The sequence below is a fragment of the Camarhynchus parvulus genome, chromosome 8 (genome assembly GCF_901933205.1).
Source record: "Camarhynchus parvulus chromosome 8, STF_HiC, whole genome shotgun sequence".
In the NCBI taxonomy this organism is placed as follows: Eukaryota; Metazoa; Chordata; class Aves; order Passeriformes; family Thraupidae; genus Camarhynchus; species Camarhynchus parvulus.
Genome location: NC_044578.1, coordinates 27,296,369 through 27,309,973, shown reverse-complemented (window position 1 = coordinate 27,309,973; position 13,605 = coordinate 27,296,369). Strand labels below are relative to the sequence as shown.

The following is a 13,605-nucleotide window of genomic DNA, read 5'->3' as shown; positions in this document are numbered from 1 at the left end:
AACAGCTGCAAAAAGAAGGATGAGGGAGGAGTGCAGATCTCGCTCTAAACACGTCTTTGCTTCATCTGGTGTCACAGTCTGAATGTGGCAGCCCTTGCTCAGACTGAGCCCAAACCCTTTCTACTCTCACCAGCCTCACCACCTCACAGGCATAAGCACAGCAGCTCCCAGCATGCCTTATTGGTCCTGTCTGAGATTCTGGATAAATTCTGAAAAAGGCTGGTGGAGGAATCAATGAATATTTATGATGCACATGGATGACATTATACTGCATCTGGAAGAACCACAATTCCTGTTAAACTGGGATGCTCAACCACAGCTTATGGATTATGCACAGCACACTTTCAAAATTCATCTGGCCATCTACCCATTCCTTTCCCTACTGGTTTCAAGAACCAAAGACAGATTGCAGGTGGTCCATGTTTTTGGTTGCAGCTTGTCATTTTTTCCAGATACCCCAAGCACCCTTGCAGCACATATTACCCCTCAAGTCCCATATGCAGGGACTATGACACCAAAAAAGTCCATAATGCACCCAGGAACAGAGCTTATGCACCCCAGCCAATGTTGTGAGCAAAATTTCCCCCCACCTCCCTCAAATTCCAGGTTAAAAATAGGAGCAATTTTGATAAGAAACTCCTATCTCAGAACATTCTATCTCAGAAGTCTGTTCTAGTCTGCAGACATGCAGTGTTATATAACAAAGTAAAATGAAGTAAGTCCAGCGATAAAAGAACAACTTACCAGACTTGGCAGCTCTCTCTCGGCCTGTTCTGTCACTGGATACAGCTCTTCTGTCCTGTTCTATTCTGGGAGCTGGACCCAGGATCTTTTTTACCAGCTTTTGTCCCTCCCGCCAGGAGGATGCACTTATCACATAGTTTCCACCTTCAAAATAAAGAATAAATAAAAGCCAAGCTCTAGAGGATTTGCCATGGTATCAGAAAGAAGTATCATTGCAGCCATTCATCATTTCTGTACCATTTAATTCTGCATTAGTGGTACAGCTGCAGTTATACAAACAGCCAGAACACTGATGTCCCAGTGTAACACCCAAAACACACTGCAGCCCATTAAAGTCCTACAAAAACTGATTTTAAAAAGAAGAATGGGTTATGCAGGTCTAAAATATACAAACAAGCCTTATAGGGACAGGGGTAATATTTCTAGAGCTGTTCAACACCACTCAAATATGAAAAATAAGACATAAAAACATAAAACCAACTAAATTGTTGTAATAAGAGAAACAAAAATAAATGTGAGATATAAAAACCCCTTAAGCTTCCTATCAAAATAATATTAGCTAAAACTCTAGGGAAAAAAACCTCAAAACTACTTTAAAGGCTTTTACAGGTAATTGGTGAGATACATGTCTTGTGAGAAGATTAAAAAATATCAAGCAGCAGATGTTTTATACTAATGCTAACTCACTGTCCCCTAGTTGGGACTTCTGTTCCAGCACTGAAAACAGTTAAGAATAAACCCTATTAGTTGATACTTAATTCAAGGACAAAATACCTTGCAGGTGACAGAAACCAAATCAAAATGTTCTAGGATTATTTTATCATCCTAAATATAATTAAATGATAACAACTAGTTATGGTGGCATGTTTACCTAATATTGGATAGATTAAATAATAGGTTTATTCAACTCACCTTTCAACACACTAACTTCCAATACTAATATTTTTTTAATAATGACCTTAAAAGTGCTTTGGAGAAAAACACAGTACAAAATAGAAAATTTAATTAGGTAATTCAGATGATTAATAATCTGTAAATTAATCAAACCTTTCAGGGGTATTTAACTGCCAGAAAAGCACCTAACTTGAATATATAATTTGCAGTTGATTTTTAACAATTCCATTTCAGGCTCTACCTCCAAGTTCTTTGCCTAAAGAAACCCAGCCACTGCAGCATGAGATCATCACAGCCAAACAAAAAAGGCACTGTACTGGCCCCAAGAGCACTTTGAAGACAGGATACCAACAATGTCAAGTGAAATCTAGCACAGCAGAATAATTGTTTTGGCAATCCCAGTCCTCAGTTTCCAACTCCTTTTCTTGTTGTTATTTTAACCTAGAAAGTCTGCAGCCCGTTATTCAACCCTTTGCTAGCAGAACTCTTCGCCTGCATTGTAAATTATCCAAGTATTTTATAAAAGAGCTGCCACTTGAAACATGTCACTACATGTTTCAGAGAGGCATCAGCCAAAGGGGTTCTCCTGCAGAATTGACTGTTCTCACATTAGTTCTGTGTGTGTTTAAAGAGCCAGTGTAAAGTGTCATCTTCCATCTCCAGTCAGCTGTTTAACTCAAACACGCCAACGGGGCAGAACACGAGCCATGGCTATTCATAGCCTTGGCCATGGTAAGCAGTTTCCTACTGCAATGACTGGAGGAGGATGGACTAGCATGGACATGACACTTAGAGCTGGTTCTAGTCTTCCAGGGATTTCAGGCCATCATTTTCCATGGATTTAATCCATTATAACAGGGGGTGGCTTTGTATTTAATGGAGGGGCTGGAGCTTACAGCTGTTGACTCCCTTGAAGGCAGAGAGGATTTCCTCACAAGGGAAAGCAGAGGGGTAGGCACTGATCTCCTCCCCACAGTAACCAGTGACAGGACCTGAGGGAATGGCCTGAAGTTGTGTCAGGAGAGGGTTAGGTTGGGTATTAGGAAAGGATTCTTCATTCAGAGGGTGTTTGGGCACTGAACAGACTCCCCAGGGAACTGGTCATAGTCCCAAGACTGATGGAGCTCAAGAAGGGTTTGGACAACGCTCTCAGGCACAGGGTAGAATTGCTGGGGTTTTCCTGTGCTCCTCTCTCACTTGGAACTGTCATAAATATATAAGACAGCTGAGTGTGATTCCTTAAGTAGGGATTGATCAGCATAGGAGGGAGTAAATCCATGCTTATCACTTGAAGTATTAGTATTTCTTACCAAAAATATTCACAAGCAGGATTTACAGCATGCAGAAGCACATATTCACTCTCTAAAAACCCTTTGTAATAATTTTTAAAGCTGATTTTTATTTCTACAAAATGTTTACAGATTATGGGTCACTGTACATAAGGAAAAATAGAACACCTTAAGAAGGGTTCAAAAGGTGCCCAAACTTGCATATATTTAAAGAAAAGAAATTGCTCTGTGTGTGATTGCAGCCATAGCTACTCACTTTGTACGAAAACTAAAACCAAATACAAAGCATATCTGCAAGTCTTCCTAATTCTTTTGCTGCCACTATCAAAGATTCACACTACTGGAAAACTAAGAAGCACTGTCAGAATTCCACATGTGCTTTATTTTCTTCTATAAGGCACTACTCTAGAGAAACCTGTTTGCATCATCTTCTCTAAATAATTAAACTGTATTTAATAATCAGTGGAATTGTCAGACAACAGTGGGGAAAAAAGTTATCAGTTGGTAAAAGAAATAAACATTTCTTTTAAAATACCAAGATTTGGAAGACTACTCGGGGAATGTGTGTTTACATTCTTTCACCAACTGAAAAAGCCAGGAGTGGGTTAAGCCAGAACTGAAACTGCAGAATAGCAATAACTTGAAACATGGAAGAACAATAACCAGAGAAAAACTAGGAGCATCCTGTTCTCTGCTTCCCCACTGAGAAATCAGCCCAGAGAACACCACTGACAGCAGCCCCTCCTCACCTGATGGGAAAGCACTTCAGCAAGTCCCACTGGCACTGATTTTAAGATCATGTCTCAGCACTGCTGATTGAGCCATGGCTCAGGCTTTAACCAGCTAATCACAGCCCAAACAGAGACAGGATCCAGAGCAGAGCTACTGCTTCTTTTTGTCTACATAACCCTGACAGATACCTGAGGATACCTCTCCCCACAAGAAATTCACACTCTGCAGCAGTTTCCTCAAGGTGCACACAGCAAGTGGAAAGGCAAAAAATTAAAATAAACCACAAAAGTGCACAAAGCCACCACTCAACAACAAAACCATACACAACCCCCACTGCAGCACAGTGTACACACTCACTACAACAGCACTGTTGCACATCTAAGAAGGCTTTTAAAGGAATGCACTTTTGTTTTTCTTCTTTGAGACAAAACTTATCTCTGAAGGACATGTAACAATCCTCCCTCCACAGCAGAAATAGTCACCTTGTTTGGACTCTGGACTTGACAATCGTGCCAGTTTTTGCACTTTCCGCACTGGTCTTGTAGATTTCTTCTCTTTGTTTCTCTCACTAGATTTTCCTTTCACTGTTGAATCCTCTAAAAACAAACAGAAGCTGTTAAGTGATATCCCACAGGGGAGAACATAGAATAACAAGCTTGCTTCAGCATCTGAAAAACCAGAACTCAGAGAAACACAATAGAATTCACTGACTGTCCCAGATTATACACCTAGATCGATGACTTCCAGTCCAGCACTTTAAAATCCTCACAGAATTTTGAATCAAGGTCTGTTTACCTATGCCCTGGAAGGCAGTGAAGCCACAGCAAGGCCATAGAGATATTTACAAAGTTAGTTTTCAATTCTAAAATAAATGTTGTCAGTTTATATTAAACAATTGTTGGTTCTCCTCTGCTAAAGATACTACATTTTACTGCTCTAATATTCCACAAGGACATGTAGTTCCTGAACTCAAGGGCTGCTGCTTCCACATTAATGCATGACAGCACATTCAGCACATCAGGAACTCTGTGGCCACTGTTCCCACTGTTTTTTGGTTCTTCCTCATTAAAAATAGGATCAGATAACCTAAAAATACCAAGATGCAACGTCCTCTATGGAGAGATCTGAAGCTTTATTTAGATGCCAATGTAAACATTTACAGCCCCTAATTTCACGTGAATCCACTCTCTGATGGATGTCCATAGGAAGCATCAGAGGCAGAACAGGATGTCATATAACAAAGATGTAAGAATGAAATTTTTGGAGTCTTTCTCACCCTTAGCACCCTTTCCTTACAAATTTTCTATAAGGCTGACAACAAGAGCAGGTAAGGCAATCAATGCACTGAGTACCACAACCCTCAGTGATTGCATTTGCAGAAAGTTAACATCCTACTCACTTCTTCTAGCAACAAACAGCCCTTTCCTGACTCCAGGAAAGTACAGGCTGCTTCCCACCCTGCTCCTATTACAGCAATTTTGTTCTACTATGGCAAATCCTGAACATCTTTAAGACAAAATTACTGGAAACTTGGATTCCATACAATATCCTCTAGCCTAACTGCTATACAAAGATGAAGACATCCTGTATGGTTTATGCTTATACATAAAAATATTTTTGTTGGAAAGAAGAGTGCTGCTGTAGATATTAGAGATATAACAGATTATTTCAGCACTAGAGAGCAAAGAACAGTTCTGATACAACTGACTCTACACACCCAAAACACCACATGGTGTAAATTTAATACAGAAGTAACACATGGGTAGATAATCTGACAATCTAAAAATAAATTTACAGTACATATTATGTGTAGCACCAGCATTTGTTTACTAGCAATCAGATATTCAGTATAATCTTTTCAGCTCAGAAAGGAGACATGTTCCACAACAGCTGTTCTACACATGGCATCAGGACAGAAGTGTGGATCAACACACACACAGCTCCTTCCTTTTGTAGGCACTGGACACATGATCCAAATGCCTTTTAATTGGATCTCTTCAACAAAGCTTTCAAAAAAACCCTGAATTTCTATAAACAGCTTGTTATGCTTGCCAAAATTAAAAAAAAAGTTAGTGTAGATTAAATGTCTGTGGAAATTTAGCATTAATTTCACAGACTGATCTGAACAGTGCAAAAATATTTGCCAAATAATTTTACTGGAAAGGAGCATCTCTTCTTTCTGAACTATTTTTTATGAGTGATTCCATAAAAAGTCCTTGGTAACTTATCAAGTTGTACAAGGAAAAAAGACAAATTGGTTTATTACTACACAGATACCTACAGATTTAAATCCCAACACATTTTCCTTCAGTCTTAAATGTTTTGAGCAAAGAGAAAAGTTATTCTGAATAAGTAAGCTCTTACTGCAAAACTAGAGGTTCTCTGGGGTTTTTATTTTCCATTCCCTTCCATTTTATTCACCTGATCTCTTCCCCCTCTCCCAGCTCAGTCAGTCAGAGGCAATTCAAGCTCACAGCACTTTACTGTACCAGCCTAGCAAATTAAAAAAGCACACTTGGGCATCCTAGTCCAGCTCACCCAGAGAAAAGAGCTGCCAATGGTACTGCAGTTTTTCAGAGTGGAGGATGAATAAAGATTGTGTCTTGGAGCAGTACATTTGAAAACAGAAACCAAAAGTGGGTTTTGTACTTTTAACCAGGAAATTGTACTCATTCATGCAAATATGTATAAAAAAGCCACAAAATTAAACAAAAGTTATTCTAATGGAGAGTTTTCTTTTTTCCTGTTTCAAAGAAATGCCATTACTTGGCATTCTTTTTGGTACTGTTTTTTTATTAGAAGTATTTGAATGAGAGAACTGGGAGAAGGACTAATTTTGTTGTTGTTTTAGTGTTCAGTAAATTATTCCTCCCGTGGAGAGAATTACAATATATTCAACACTCATTCCTTCAATTTTTTGTTCCCATGACTTTGTAGACTTGTACAAAATACGTATCTCTGTCTCTTAGAGAAAGTTTTGTGGCTTAATCAATTCTATTTGTGGCTCACCTTTTAACTGGAGTGCAATATCTCTGTAAAGCTCCCGACCAATACGAAACTCATCTGCATGCCAGATCTTTCCATCTGCAGTGCGAATCCTTGTTTCAGCAGGATTGAAACCTGAAAGTAAAAGATTCAAGAGTTGAAAATAACTCCATAAAATGTAAATACAGCTTTGTTAGAGCGGAAGGGATGGGAAACTGCCAAGTAACAAAGTAACCATGTGAATTCCTAATGCTAAATTAGAAGAAAGCAATATACCAGTCTGCCACTTGCTCGCAGTTGAAAAACAGCAGAATGGGCGAGGGAAAGATTATTAAAAATGTGAAAGGCTTTTTCAATAAGCTCTGAGACCGTAAAAAATTATTGCAATCAACGTGAACACCAATACAGCAAGCTTCTTTTTATAGTAATTCTAACAAGAGACAGGAAAAATTTCAAAGGAATGCACACTTTTTTAATTTAGCAAGAATTTCTTCTTACTTGTGATCTGTGATCAAACCATGCACCCTTATATTGCCCAAAGAGAGCTATGAGCCAGGTCCATGCTTTGAAACATTGCTCAGTGGATTGAGCTCTGCTCCCTCATCCCATACACCCAGCAGGGAGGGGATCTGCACCTCCATACCTCTGTAAGATGGAGCAGCAGGCACAGCTGTCACCTTCCTGACCTTGGGAGTCACTGTGTTCTCCACATTAGTGACCACGACAGGTTGCTCAGCATACCCCAAGTGCTGCCCTCTGCCACTGAGCTCCTCAGAATGCTCCCACTGCTTTCGGATCCTCTCCTTCAGCTTCTCCAACTTGGCATCGTGCTGCCGCTGCTTCAGGATTTCCAGCCTGTGAGCACTGCAAATACTCGTGGCAGAAGGGGAAGACACTTTCAGTTCACTGTCCTGGGACGTGATACTCTGAGAAGCTCTAGTGCTACTTTCATCTCCCCTGGAGCCACTGGTTTTTTCTTCTTCCAGTCTGGAAAGTGCTGCAAGCCTAGGAAATGGCTCATTACTCTGCAAGGCGTTGATTGTGGGTCGGTCATTCAGGTACCTCACGATGGTCTCGTCTGCAGCAGAAGGGAAGGGGCTGTCAAAGGCTCTGCTGTGCCGATCCCGCTCGTCCCTCTCGTGTGCCAGGCAGCCTGGGAGTTCACTCTTCCCTTCTGCTTCACTCAGCTCCAAACTAGACAGCAGCTGCTTGGCCTCAAGCTGGCTAGAACTGTGGTAAGACAGAGAACTATATAAATCCCCAATGTAACAGAAGGGGGAAAAATTCACTGTCAGAAACACAAATGTAGGACCCTCAAACTCAGCAATCAGCACATTCATCAAATAAATGAATTATTTCCTCTACTCTGGCTCCACTTTAAAGGCAAGTTCTTTTAACGTCTGACCTCCTTATATTTAATAGTGCAAGTCTGATCAAACAGAAAGAGACTTCTGTTCAAAATTTCATTTGTTGCACTGTCTGTCTGAAAAGAACTATATATAATATTGAAGACTATGAAATGAGCAAGCAGTAATGTCACCCTTCAATTTAAAAGAGAAAAGCCTTAAATAACAAGTATAGACATAAGCATAATTAGTACATGAGCTATTCAATGAACAACATTGACCCAAATCAGGAGACAATTAACCCCTGTCACATGCAACAAGGAGGACCACCTCACAGCTGACTCAAGTAATGGAAAAAGAGACCAAAACTTAGATGTCAGGATAATAATTGTGTCCTATGGCCCCTTCTGTGTTCTGTACCACTTTTGTTCCATGAGAAGCTGTACTTATAGGAGTTTCTCACACTCACAAAAATGTGACTTTAGTACTAGCTCTAGTACTACTACTACTATTCTTGCTCCACACTGTCTTGGTAACACATTTGGGAACATATGCTGAAGAACTAATGAAACAAAGCTGGAAAAGCATAAGGAAACAGTCTTTTTGGTTCTTATTACTGAAACTAAATACCTATCAAACCCATCAGGTCACTAATGCCACAGCCCTACCACTTGATGACCTGGCCCCATTTCAAAACAGTTGACTTTAAACTCATATTCACCAAATAAATTTGTAATATTTACTAAAAAGTCCAACAACACATGCTGTCACGTGGGCAGGTGATGGGAGGAAGCAAACCAGTTTTTGAGGAGGTGTCAAAAACATCACTGTTAGCTTAAATCTGATCTTAGCACGTTTTTCTTCGATAGTCAGCTGTCCCAGCACTAACCTGTATGAAGCCAATGGCTCACGAAATTCCACACGACTGCATTTTTTCACATTGCTTTCCAGAGTGGTTGCTCGAAGAGGGCTGCGTGAGGACTTCTCCTTGCTTGATTTGTTTTGGCTGGAGGACCGGGAACCTGAAGCAGAAAACAAAGAACGCTCTATGTATCTACCTCTCCAGAAAGAGAAAGCTCCTGGGGCTGAATCATTGACATAGTCCTTCTTGGGTTTGAGCAGCTCTCTCTTTCAACAAACTGATTTCAACAACCAGGAGCAAGGCAGTAAGTGCTTGAAACAATGACCATACTTAAAGAGAGATAATAATGTTTAAAGATTAATTATAAGTAATTAAATCTTTGAAGTTGGCTGTGTTGCCACTAGAGGTCGATCTGTCTGTTCTTCAGTAGCACACTACCAGAACGCTCTTAGTATATTAAATGAGGGCTTATTTCCTAGAAGCAAATGCTCTCCTTCAGTCAGATAACAGAAATTTAGCAAATTTCCTGTCAGAGTGGGATAAGCACTGCATGGGTCCTGTCACCCCCTCTAACCAACAGACTGGGATAGAATACTCTCCTTCCTAAGCTCAGGGAAGGAAACATCAGTTTCTTCTGGGCAAACAGAGTCTCAGGAATAAAGACCACAGGCAGGAGACAAGCTGGGGGCAGGGAGGACCCAAGCTTTCCCAGAATGCAGTGGCTTTATGCTGCCTTACACGTTCTCTCCTCAATAATACATACCCTTCCTGCTGCTCTTCCTGCTGGTACTAGCAGAGGGCTTCTTGGCATCCATGACTGAATCGAACACAGCCGTGCTGGTGGGAGCTATTTCCAATTTGTTCTCTATATGACGTAGCTAGAATTGGAAGATAATGCAAATTGGAACATTGTTTTCTATTTTTAAGCTATATTTTTATTTCCCCCCAAGTTTTTCATTTTTCACAACGAGTCAAATTGCAGGCAAGAGCAACTTCACAATGCTGATGTTGCAAAACTGTATGGTCTTATGGCCAGAAACTACTATTAAGTTTTGTTTAATAAGATTATCTAAATTAGGTTTGTTGCATAGTTTTGTTCCCTTAAATAGGCTGTTTTGAAAAAAATAATAACATGCCATTCAGAGACTTAATGCTTGGCCTGAATAAAATATTAATGCCACTTGGAAAAAATTCTGTAATACTCCCTTATAAATGGAGCATGATACAAATTCCACATGTAAAACCCCAAACTGATGCTCAGCTATTGAGAAAAAAGAGGGACATGGCTATGGGAAAGAGCTGAATTCCATGCAAACCCAAACTGCTTGGCCTCAGTGAAGTCAGATCTTAGACACTACTACATCATCTTATGCACCTAAGTTAATTCCCACAGAAATACAGCAACTGCCATGCTCAGAATGGAAAATTATTAAATCCACTGGTGTTGCCCCAGTTTCTGACTGGTTTGAGTAAGCAGAGGAGAGGTATTTTTCCAAGTTTTCAGAAAAATGTGACATCACCACTTTGTTAAATAAAAAGGTATTAAGCTTGCTGTGACAAAAGCTTCTCCTTGTGTGCAGAAAACTTTTTCCAAGATAAAGCAATGTTCAACATTTACATTCTCCAATGGCTTTGTGCTATTCACAACTTGTTGAAGAGACAATCAGTGAGTAAAATATTTTGGTAAAAGCTTTTGTAGCCACTAACTGATTTGAAAATGAGTAAAAAAACCCAAACCAAACAATCCCAAAGGAACAAAAAAGAAAGTTAAAAAATGTACTTACAGCAGCCTTAGTCTGAGAAATAGAAGCCCATGCTGCAGTTAGATCTTCCAGGGCAGAAACAAAGAAATTAATTTCTCATTAGTACATGAAAAACAATGAAATAAAATGTTGCTTCAAAACAATTTTAATTCTCTTGTTAATCAAGTTATTTTCACAACACAGTTCCCACCTGTAAATTTCCTCCATGAAAGACTGTTATCAGTCAAGGCTCATCTTAGCAAAGTTATAAAGCATTTAATGTAATATATTATGAGTTTACTAAATTAGGATGAATGCATGATGACCCCTGAAATCAAATCCACCACATATAATAGAAGATGTTTAGAAGATAAAATGAAGCTGGTTATCTACCCCAACAAAAATACTTTATATTTTTCTACTATACTACAGTTTAACTACCTTTTTTTTCCCCTTTCCATTTTCTTCTTCAGTAAACCAAGCATGAATACATGGTCACTGAAAGACTCTACTCAAAACCCCAGCTCCGAACGGCAGAATTATGAACAGTAATCTTTCTGAACTGTACACCCTACAAACAAAACAGAAATAATGTTTGTGAACAAGCAGCGGGTACTAACCCAAGCCTTTTAATCTAAACAGACAGCACCTACTCCATAAGCAATTGAGCTCAGGAGGATGTAGTAGTGTTTTCCTCTATAAATATTTACCTTCCTCAGTTCCCCTCTTTTGTTTTCTAATGGTTCTTACAATCTAATGGTTTATAAAACACAACATCCTTATGTCAGAACCATGGAGAGTAGTAGTAACAGCTGAAAGAAATAATCTCTTCCTTATAGTAAAAAACCTGCCAATTTCATTTCAGGCAAAATACAACACCACAAAGGAAAAGGGTTAGGGAAGCAGCACAGAAACAACTTTGCTTTGACTTCTAGAGATGGTGCTTGTGCACAGAACACAACAGCTTCAAAAAGTAGGCAATTTTAAAAGAAACTGGACATATCACAGGAAATAATCAGCAATAATGTTCTCTTACAGATAAAATAATAATCTTCCTCTGCTTTCAAAACAACTTCTGGAGTCCAGTTTTGTCACACTGGAGATCATATGATCGATCTCGAACCACAGGCTTAGCACGCGACTCAGTTGCTCTACAGATGAGACCTTCCTTTCTGGGAAGATTTTTTCAGGGAAGTACTGTCATTTTAAAATTTTTCTGCCCCCTCCTTTCCTAAATTAAAGTAATCATAACAGTAAAAGGCTAAACAATTTCTCCAACTAAGGGAGACAAAAGTGCTGTAAAAGTCATCCTAGCAGAGATGCATTGTTGCTATTCAAATGTCTTCACCACTCTGGAACTGAGCAACTGTCAGAGGCTCTTCCTCACTTCCTTCAAGAACCAACAGTTCCCAATTTCTGCTCCTGCACTGCTCCTCCTCTACAGCACTTAAAAAAAAATCTGTCTCCGTGCCATCTTGGCAACCATATCCCAGGCTGGCAACTGCTAATGCAGATCAGCAAATACTCCAGAGATCAGAGTACAAAACTGCTATCTGCAAAAAGGAAGCCACAGAACACATGCTCTTACTCCCAATCTGAGGCAGAAGAATGCTTTCTGGAACAATTCCCCAAAGTTTCAAACAACTCATGACAAAATATCTCCCAAAACAAGGCAGCAGAACAGAGAAAACCTTCACCTCTGGTAGAATCCTTGCTTTGGTTATGCCTCAGATTTTGTAGAGGCACCTCATTAGACTTGCTGCTCCACATCGTGTCAATTTACCTAAAAAAAAAAAAAAGTCCTGTAAGAATCAAAGAGGGATAAAGTAAAAGCAAATCTGTCTTGGTCTAAAGAGAACATAACCTTGATCATTATGATGAATGTCTACCTCATCTGATGACTTCAAACCTTCATCATGAACAAGGTCAGATAATCAGCATGAAATCACAGATGTGGTCACAGCTTCCTGCAGAAACCACGTAATTCCATGGATAAAGAAGGGTTTGATTTTGTTCCCTGTCATCAAGAAACATTAACTTGATAAAAGGAGGCCTAGAGGTCGATGCAATTTAGATCAGAGTAACAAGTACTGCAGCAAGTCTGAAGAAGTCCACACTGGAATACTGCACACACAGGCCTAAGAAAGACAGCACAACATGGCATGAACCTATAAATAGGGAAAATACCCAACCCCACCAGTGACAGACTGAATGTGTCCCAAACCTCTGGAAAAGGAAAAGGCATGGCAGAACCACATGGCAGGACACCACAGCCAGGAAAAAAGACAAGGCTTGTGCCACCATTGTTTTCCTGTGAACTTTGAAGTTAAGACTCACAGTGAATCTAAAATTAGTGTGAACTCCCAGCCACTACCACCAAAGCAGTTTTTATAAAGGAGAAAAGGAAAAAAAAACCCCAAACAACAGAAAAAGAACCCAGCACATGCTTACTGAGCTGTCTTCATAATACAATGACAACACTTCTGTTATGGAAAGAAACAATCAGGTGACCACAGAAATCCAACAGGAAGTTCTAGACCTCTGAAGGAGTCATAAAAGCACATTCTCCTCTCTCTTCTTTCATGAACTCCCAGATGTAATTTCCCTTATTTTTTAATTACTGAAAATTTCTTTTGCTCTTCTCAACACTGTGCCACATAAAAAAGCAATCAAATATAAAGATCAATCTTCTGGTAAAAGCAGACCAAAATTAACACTATGTACTACTTCCTGAAACAGATTTTTGCCCATATATTTTGTGATAAGGATTTTTATCATATGTGGTTTTAAGGATACTCACAGCGACCAGCAGTAAAGTTTGGTCTTACATTTAGTCATATATCCTGTATTTATAGCAGTAAGTTATCCCAAAAATCTGTTCTTATGCCCCAGGAAAAAAACTATCAATAAAAAAACCACAGGTCTCCAAAAGACCTTTAGTAACGACTTTCTCTGATGAGGTCAAGTAAGTGTTTGAAAGAGTAAGGAAAGAATGTATGAAAGAGTAAGGA

At 39.5% G+C, this 13,605-nt stretch overlaps 1 protein-coding gene across 6 annotated transcripts in view; it reads right to left on the bottom strand.

Moving 5' to 3' along the window:
• CEP350 (centrosomal protein 350) overlaps positions 1-13,605 on the bottom strand; it is a 71,922-nt gene that overhangs the window by 46,862 nt on the left and 11,455 nt on the right. For all 6 annotated transcript variants that reach the window (XM_030953052.1, XM_030953051.1, XM_030953057.1 and 3 more), the window contains exons 2-9: positions 12,292-12,377; positions 10,637-10,680; positions 9,616-9,730; positions 8,880-9,012; positions 7,288-7,874; positions 6,669-6,779; positions 4,142-4,255; positions 745-888 (exon numbers count right to left, since the gene is read on the bottom strand). In XM_030953052.1, coding sequence (XP_030808912.1) covers positions 745-888; positions 4,142-4,255; positions 6,669-6,779; positions 7,288-7,874; positions 8,880-9,012; positions 9,616-9,730; positions 10,637-10,680; positions 12,292-12,364 — 1,321 coding nt within the window. In that variant the 5' untranslated portion in view covers positions 12,365-12,377. The remainder of the gene's footprint in view (positions 1-744; positions 889-4,141; positions 4,256-6,668; positions 6,780-7,287; positions 7,875-8,879; positions 9,013-9,615; positions 9,731-10,636; positions 10,681-12,291; positions 12,378-13,605) is intronic.